Consider the following 8,516-nt stretch of genomic DNA (forward strand, 5'->3'; position numbering starts at 1 on the left):
AGAATCTTCATTTAAAACTCACAATTTTTGTTGTTGATCAACTAACCATATTTCACTTTTTTATTGCCTTAGATTCTATATTATAACATCTACAAGGGCCAAAAGTTGATTTTTGAATCATTAGGATCATTGCTCCAACTTACATGACAAAATCACTGGTGTATAAGGTCATTAATCTTTAGACTTGCTCATGATCAATTCAGGGGATAAGTTTCCTATGAGGTTCCAATGCTCTTCAATGATTATGAATCATGAATTATGAATCTAGTTTGTGGTGGGTTAATTCAAAGGGAATATTAAATATTTTGCCTTTCAAAATTGAGAAAGCCCTATGCAAAATAAATATATACGTAAATAACATATAACCATTCAATAACAATCCATGTTTATGGTGAATTTTGTTTTACGAGAAAAGATTATGAAATGTAATGCTCATCCATGTCATGAATGGTGGGCATATAGTTTCCAATTATGGAAGTATTTTCACAAGTTCATGACAATTATGTGACATTGCAGCATGTCATGTGGTTTTGAATGTATATATATAGAATTGGTATGCAATTATTATCAAGAGAAACTACACAGTGAATAATATTTCTTTTTAATCAAAGTTAATGTATTCCACAACAGCTAACCGTTGAATATTATTTATGTTGTATTGCAATACATCATCACATGTTTTGAAAGAACATCTGTCTTACTATCTTCCAATTTTAATGTTTATTTGCAAGAAGATGGGTTGAATTTTTTTTGTGATAAGGGCACTTTAGTCTTTTTATATTTTAAGTATCAATAATAAATAAAAATTATCTTTTAATTTCATAAACATACCAAATATATTTTTAAATCTCATTTCCACGTTCATTTTCAAATCCAGATTCATTTCCACATCTATGAAAATAATTTTCAATGTATCAAATGAGGCTTAAGGGTGTGATTGATTGGGAATTTTTGAGGGTTTTCTCATTTGGTTAAGAAATTTTAAAAAAGAGGATAGCCAAAATAACCCCTCCCCTCCCCTCATATTGCTTCCTTCCAAATTGGGGGTGTTTTGGAATGGAGTTAATGTTTTTGACTATTTTGTCCTTATCTCTTTTTAAATATTCTAAGTATATTCATAACTAAAAAAATCTTTTTTATAGTAGATTGTACTTAACTCATAGACTCCAACTGACCTTATTGGATTTTTTTAAAAAAATTATAATTTATCATATTTTATTATATATTTAAGGGAGTTGTTTATTTTTTTATAAATTTTTTTATCATTATAATCATTTGTTTAATATTTTTATGCATATATTGACAATATGATAGGATGAGAATAAATTTTTAAGAAATCATGTAATTTAAATTGAGGTGTAGAATTACTTTCTATAATGAACAATTAACAAAATTTTAAAATAATGTATAGAGATATAATAGTAAATTAATTATTATTTCTCTTCTTTTTTCTTCCTAAATCAAATAAAGGATTATTAAAAATTTTTTTCTTCTCCTCTAACAAAATTAAATAAGATTATATATATTAAAACTCTTGAAAGGGGAGGGAGGAGAAGGGAGAAATGTTTTAAAATCCTCTAATTTGAAGAGGAGGTTTTAGTGGTGAGGAGAGGAAAATTTTTTTAAATGTCATCACCAACGGAGTAGGCAAATCTCTTCACTGCACTTTACTTCCTTTCCTCCACGTCGAGCCTTGTTCCATCTCTCTCTATCCTCAATCTTGAACTTCTTTCTTCCAAAGAAAAAGAAAAAAAGGGTCTTCTTGCACAGCTTCTTCCTTTAGCTCCAGGTCGGCCCAACCGGCTGGCCTGTCTTAATTTCGTGGTCAATGATTCTTCCAATAATAAGATAGCGTCAGTAATTGAAGCCGTATGTTCCTTCCTTCCTCTTTTCTTATTACTTATTAGCCAAAATAAGATGTCTCTACATCACAGTCACGGTTGAAGACAATGATAACTTGGAGAAGGTGAAACAAGAGTCTGAAATTTGATGCTTTTCTTATTTTGGCAGCTGGGCAAAAGAAGGTGCTGTACAACGGCATACCTATGCAGAGTGTTTTCTGTTGTAACTTAATTTCAATATCATCCAATCGTGGCTGTTCCCTTTTCTGTTTGTCTCGTCAAATAAGTATTAAATGCAGTAAAAGATCGAACAATTTTAATTTCTCAACGGATTTGGTCAACAGGAAAGGTATTAAAGAAGTGGGTCCAGAATGTAATTGCAAAATTACTTTGATTAGGAGTTCTGATGGTCATAGAGTTGGAGAGGAGATTTCCTGTGAGTTATACAACCAGTTAATTATTGAATGTTGTAAAGGAAGTGACCTTGATGGGGCCATGCCTCTCCTGGCTCAGATGGAGGCTAAGGGGTATCAACCCAATTCACTTTCTTTTAGCTATCTGATTGAAGCCCTTGGGAGTGTAGGAAGGACCTTAGAGGCTGAAATGTTATTCCAGGAAATGATCTATTCTGGCTTTAAACCGAGACTGAATGTATACAATGTTTTGATTAAAGGGTTTTTGAAGAAAGGTCTGTTAGGACTTGCCCTAGGGCTTTTACAGGAGATGGAGGATTTGGGCTTGAGGCCAAACCAAGAAACTTACGAGAACTTCTTAGGTTACTATGTTAATGCTGGACGGTTGGAAGATACTTGGGCAACACTCAATGAGATGAAGAAAAATGGATTTCAACTAAGTTCATTTGTCTATAGCAAGGTTGTTGGCCTTTATCGGGACAATGGAATGTGGAAAAAAGCCATAGGCATTGTAGAAGAAATCCGAGATAGGGGTGTTTCTTTGGACAGGCATATTTATAACAGTATTATTGATACATTTGGGAAATATGGTGAATTAGACGAAGCTCTAGAATTGTTTGAGAAAATGCAAAACGAAGGTGTAAGGCCTGATATAGTGACATGGAATTCATTGATTAAGTGGCACTGCAAAGCAGGTGACCTCACAAAAGCCCTCCGTTTGTTTATGCATATGCAAGAGCAAGGATTATATCCTGATCCAAAAATCTTCATTACCATTATTAGCTGCTTAGGGGAGCAGGGAAAATGGGATGCAATGAAGAACATTTTTGAAAGCATGAGATGCAGGGGAAGTAAATACGGGGCTGTTTATGCTGTTTTGGTTGACATTTATGGGCAGTACGGGAAATTCCAGAATGCTGAGGAGTGTATACAGGCACTGAAATCAGAAGGACTTCTAGTTTCACCAAGCATTTTTTGCGTGTTGGCAAATGCTTATGCTCAGCAAGTAAGCTACTTCCTTTCTCTTGTTCACTTGCATTGCCACCTTTTACTTAAATATAACTAATCATAAGATAATTTTATTTTGGGATATTCAGATCTTACCATTTTTGGTTCATCTGTATTTATTTTGGTAATGGCGATTAATTTGGATGAAGTGATTCACATATATAAATGTTTGAAGTTATGGGGAATTGTGTTCACTACCCATCGCTTGATTATGATTCGATGTCTTGTACTCTCATTGTCAGTTTTGCTCCTGTCAAGTTGAATATTTATAAACTTCTCATTAAGTGATTAAAGTTCTATGAATATATTGATGATTTACCTATTCATCATCATTTTCTGTTTTGACGAAAGGTTTAACCAAACTAGAAGGGATTTGTATTTGCCTGTTTCACTAAACCACGTCAATCAAGTATCCATCTTTTCAGGTGACCTTCCATTTGACACATCTTTAAGCAAGTCAGAGTTCTTTTAGCATAGCTCTTTTAATATCCACCAATATAACAAGATTCTTTTTTGATAAAAGTTTTGATATAGGTTTTGCTTTGGATCCTTGCAATTGGATTCACCTTTTGATTTTTAATACACTCAACCCCTTGCTTCCATTCTAAATCGGTAAATCTTACAGAAGTGGAAGCAACGATGGTTCTTTGATGGGGAATGGATGTAGGGAGGGAGAAAAAAAAATAACGTACATATAAATTTATTTACTTGTGATATTCATTAATAAAATTTTCACATTTTGGTATAAACTTATGAAAATTGTTGAACGAGATCTCTTAGTTAATAATATTCCTAAAAGCTTGGTTGATGATAAAGTACAATGGTATTGTGCAATTAATGTAACGTGCCTCACCTAGTGGGATAAAGCTTCTTCTTCTTATTGTTGTTGGTGTAAACTATTCTTTTGGAATAAAAGGAAGATGAAATGGTTAATATTTATCCTCAAAAAGTTAGCCTATTCAATGGAGGAGTTGGATTGAATGTATACTATTGTGTTCCAATAATTACATTCAATGCACGGTAATTGTTATTCAGGGTAAATCTGATATGTGAAGACTGAAGCTATGGTGGCATCAGCACCTGTTGTAATTTTCTGTCATTAAATAACAGATTTGAGTGATATATATGACAAATATCTTGTTAATATATCTTTTCTGGCCAACCCTTTTGCTCACTTCTTAACATTTCAGTTCAATCTTTAGGCCATGAAATCTCCTAATTTTGCTAGAATCATTATTTTATATTGATTTTCATGATGATTCAAAGACTAGCGGTAGGACAGCAGGTAGATATTTCTTCTAGAGTCTGATTCCTTGAACTGAGGGCTTATCTGATCATTTAGTGAAACAGTTGGGAATCTATCAAACTTAGAAAATATTTTGCATTCTCATAGAGGCTTGACATGATAGTTTAGATGAGTAGAAGGCTTACTTTTGAAAAACTTTAAACAAGCTTGATAGAATTTAACACTTTTTTTCCCCCTCTTTTACCCTATTTGCTCTGCATGGTGCAGGGCATTCAAACCTCACTCCCAATTCTGATGCTGAAAATATTATCTAGAAACAGTAAGTCTGGGTCCTGTAGGAAATAGGGTCAATATGTTGGAGAAAATTAAGGTGGTGGTAAGCTTGTTACTCATGCATACATATCTGTTTGGAAATTAACCAGCAGAAATCATTGTTGCAAGTTTGGTAAGGGGAAGAGGGCATGGGCTTTCCATCTTGTGTTATAACTAGGAGACATAGGCTTACTATGAAAATGAATTCTTCAATCATTGATTATTTGATAGTTAGATGCATCAATAAACAATCCCCTCCCCTCCTCCCCCCCCCCCACAAAAAAAAAAGCGGGGGACAAAAATGGTGGGTGGATGGGGGGGTAGGGGTGGACTGAAAGCCCAAAGTTAATTGGCCAAAAAAAAAAAAAACAGACAAGAAAAAGAAAGCCCAAGTTAAACTATTAGCCTAGTAAATGAGATAAAATCCCACATAACTGAGCAAATTAACAATTTACTTCTCAAAATATCACTCTCCCATTAATTTGGTCCTATAAAAATAAAGCCTTTCATTTTAATCCTCGAAGGATTGATTGTTTTCCTCTCAACTTTGTCCTCTGGAAAGAAAGCTTCTCTATTTAGTAATTCCAGCAAGTTTCCTCCATCAAGATGGTCCAAAGCATTTTTGGGCTCTATAGCACAAAAATCTAGCTCTAGTACCCAAAAGGGAAAAAAGGGTCATTTTAGGGTAGGGTTAAGGACACTTGGGAAAGTCCAGGTCTTTATTTAATGGCTATGAAATATTGTTTTTGCTTAACAAAGGGACTATTTTGATTGGGGCAAAAAATGTGATGACTAAGTTGAGAGGCTATATCTTTGTAGTACCAAATCACGAGAAGAGTGGTCTTTCAAGGCCTAAAATGATAGGAGAGTGATCTTTTTGGGACTAGCAAGTTGGTAAGCAATTTACTCTAACTGAAATAAACTAAGCAATGGACCACAAAATTAAGATCAGACTTCATGAAAATCTAACAGTCCTACTTTACGAACCCAGATGCAAATCATTTCAATTTCCTTAGGACTTCAAATATAAGGTTAACTTTGGACAAGTAGGTAATCTTCAAATTTAAACTACTCTTCGTCTGTTATAAGCCTTGGGTGGTTCTTTTCAGTGAAGAAATTAGCCACTGATGGTGAAATTCTGGCTTGTTCAGTTTCCAATTTTCTCTGGCTGCTGCAGATCCTTATTGCCATAAGTGCAGCTGCAGCAGCTGTGGCTGCATATTGTACACCCACAAACAAATATGTATAGTAGTAGTGTTCAAGAATCCAACAGTTCATAACTCAAATGATTAACTTGTTAATATTGATAATGAAGTAGTTTATGAGAATTTAAACCTTATTTTAGTCATTTTTGAAGAGTTATATTTTATCTATGTTGGAATTGTTAAATTTCTACCATCATAAATCAAAAGAATGTTATACATAGCAACACAAGTGCAGGTGTATAAGGCTCACTATTTTTTTTTTTTAATTTAAATTTCTTGCAGGGCTTATGTGAACAGGCAGTTAAGGTGCTGCAGATCATGGAGGCAGAGGGAATAGAACCAAATATTGTCATGCTCAATATGTTAATCAATGCATTTGGTAGTGCTGGGAGATATATGGAAGCATTGTCTGTATATCATCATATAAAAGAAAGTGTATGCTTTACTTATCCGTTGTGGAAATATTTAGTTGGGGGTATAATTTTATTATGGCAATTTACTTGGTTTTCAAATCCTGACGGTAATGCTTCTATTTCCATGAAGGGTGTTAGTCCTGATGTGGTTACATACACTACACTTATGAAGGCACTTATGAGGGCGAAGAAGTTCAATGAGGTGCTCCTGATTCTTCACTCATTTTCATTTGTATCTTTTGCCCCCTAAGAGACAGAGATGTTTGTGACTCAATTGATTTCTAGTGAAATTCAAATTGGCTGTTCTCTGAGAAAAAAGAAATAAGAAAGGATTAAATGGCAAATTTGCTTCTAAACTGTAAGTTTTAGAGTATCTGGTGGGACCCTAAACTCATTTTTAGTGTAATGTCCTCCATTAACATTTTAAAACACTGCATTATTGCCTCTACCGTTAACAAATACTAATGTTAACCGTTAGTTGATATCTTTGTATGTAATTTTTGGGTTTTTTTTTTTTTTGTAATTTTTGAAGTCCTTGTATCTAGTTTTTTAGTTCCTTTTCTATAAATTATGTCGTTTTCTGTAATTTTTTTTGGTCAATTAATGGTTAAAATTAACTTTTGTTAACGGTAAAGACGACATTGCACTTTTTTCAAAAGTTGAAGGGGAATATTGCATGAAAAATAAGTTAAGGTTCCCAGATGCTCTTCGACATATAGTTTAACGGTGAAATTGCCTTTTAATCCAACAAGAAAGCCACTACAAGAAGGATATTTATCCTATTTATGGGTTTCAGGCATTTACATTTATATATCGAAGATTTAGCTGACTAATTCATGCTAGCATTATTCTGATCAGGTTCCAAAAATTTACAAGGAGATGGAATATGACGGATGTACTCCAGACAGAAAAGCTAGACAGGTGTTACAAAACGCATTAATGGTGCTTGAAGGGAGACCCTCTAGTGACAGATAGAACCTCTTGGGCTGACATTGATGAGCTGTTAAATGAATGGTCCAAATGGAAACATGGCATCCATTGACCATTTCATGATCACTCTCGAGTCTGGAGTTTGAACCAGCATTGCTCAAGCAAAAGTATATAACGCTAAGTATCTAAGTTTACCTTTTTGACAAGAAGCTAGACATTAGGTTTCATGCTTTGCATAGAGCCTGTCATGCTACTCAGTGATTATGAATACCAAAACTTGTTATTATAGAGATTTTATATTCTTGGTTGATTATTGATGATGTGTAAATTGCTTGCTTCGGTCATGGTTGGACAAAATTGAAACTTTCATAAATCTTGAGGGACCGATACTGTGTCCAAGAGTTCAATTTAAATCATTTATAAAAGCTTGACCAGGTTTGTGCAAGATTTCCATTTAAATCATTTATAGAAGCTTGACCAGCTTTTTGCACATCATGCCAGAGTCTACTGGATGGTAGAAAAGTTTGACAAGGAAGTGTTGAGATGGTTGACAGTTTCAGCCACCATTAGGATTTCATTCGTAAATCTCTTACAAGGTTCTTCTCATGGCTGAGCACTTGGTTGATTGATCCTGATTTGGGTTTTGCAGAAACTTAATTGAATGCAGTTAGCTCAGGATGCAAAGGAGGCTTTTTGATCTTCTGTTTCCACTTTCACGTGTAGGTGAGGAGGCTGCCTGTTTGGTTACAAAGATGAAATTTGTGCAATATCTATTACCTTTCTGTAATTAATTTTTAATATCAATCTTGAGCTTTTAGAAGTTGGTGTTTGAAGATATTTTTATCTGTAAAGTTTTTATTTTTATTATATGTGGGTCCCAAATATTGTACTAAATGTGACATAAGTTGTTTTAAAAATTATGAATGTAGACATGCCCGCTTTGCATACAATTTCTTTTCATTTTGTGCTGCCTCTAATGATTGAAGAGGAAAAAGTTTGTTTTTAGTAAAACTAAAACAAAATCTCTCTCCGTTTTTGTTTATTTGAGAATTATGGTTAACTTTAATTGTCATTTTACATTGACTTGTAATATTTAATTGTATTGTGAGGAATTTTGGTGTGATCCTCCCTATTTTTGTTCTATACAG

At 33.8% G+C, this 8,516-nt stretch overlaps 1 protein-coding gene across 3 annotated transcripts; it reads left to right on the forward strand.

Annotated features, from left to right (window-relative positions):
* The first annotated feature begins 1,657 nt into the window (after positions 1 to 1,657).
* On the forward strand, positions 1,658 to 8,298 carry LOC129314824 (pentatricopeptide repeat-containing protein At5g42310, chloroplastic). Of its 3 annotated transcripts, XR_008594288.1 has the most exons (6): positions 1,658 to 1,869; positions 2,011 to 3,260; positions 6,308 to 6,460; positions 6,569 to 6,640; positions 7,297 to 7,535; positions 8,018 to 8,298. XR_008594288.1 is itself a non-coding variant. In XM_054958260.1 (4 exons), the coding sequence occupies exons 1-4, from the start codon at positions 2,046 to 2,048 to the stop codon at positions 7,411 to 7,413; spliced, it is 1,557 nt and encodes a 518-aa protein (XP_054814235.1). In that variant the 5' UTR covers positions 1,658 to 2,045; the 3' UTR covers positions 7,414 to 7,654. The 3 variants fall into 3 exon arrangements, 1 of the variants encoding a protein (XP_054814235.1); XR_008594287.1 differs by having other exon boundaries at positions 1,658 to 3,260; XM_054958260.1 differs by lacking the exon at positions 8,018 to 8,298 and having other exon boundaries at positions 1,658 to 3,260; positions 7,297 to 7,654.
* The last annotated feature ends 218 nt before the right edge of the window (positions 8,299 to 8,516 follow it).

The sequence above is a fragment of the Prosopis cineraria genome, unplaced genomic scaffold (genome assembly GCF_029017545.1).
Source record: "Prosopis cineraria cultivar Desert tree isolate PC_DT_omini unplaced genomic scaffold, ASM2901754v1 PC7, whole genome shotgun sequence".
Lineage (NCBI taxonomy): Eukaryota > Viridiplantae > Streptophyta > Magnoliopsida > Fabales > Fabaceae > Prosopis > Prosopis cineraria.

What these genes read in the sequence shown, in the direction of transcription:
- LOC129314824 (XM_054958260.1), top strand. Translation starts at nt 2,046, where the DNA reads ATGCAGAGTGTTTTCTGTTGTAACTTAATTTCAATATCATCCAATCGT. An exon ending in ATCATCATATAAAAGAAAGT is followed by an intron (nt 6,461 to 6,568) that starts GTATGCTTTACT and finishes ATTTCCATGAAG; the next exon opens with GGTGTTAGTCCTGATGTGGT. An exon ending in GGGCGAAGAAGTTCAATGAG is followed by an intron (nt 6,641 to 7,296) that starts GTGCTCCTGATT and finishes TATTCTGATCAG; the next exon opens with GTTCCAAAAATTTACAAGGA.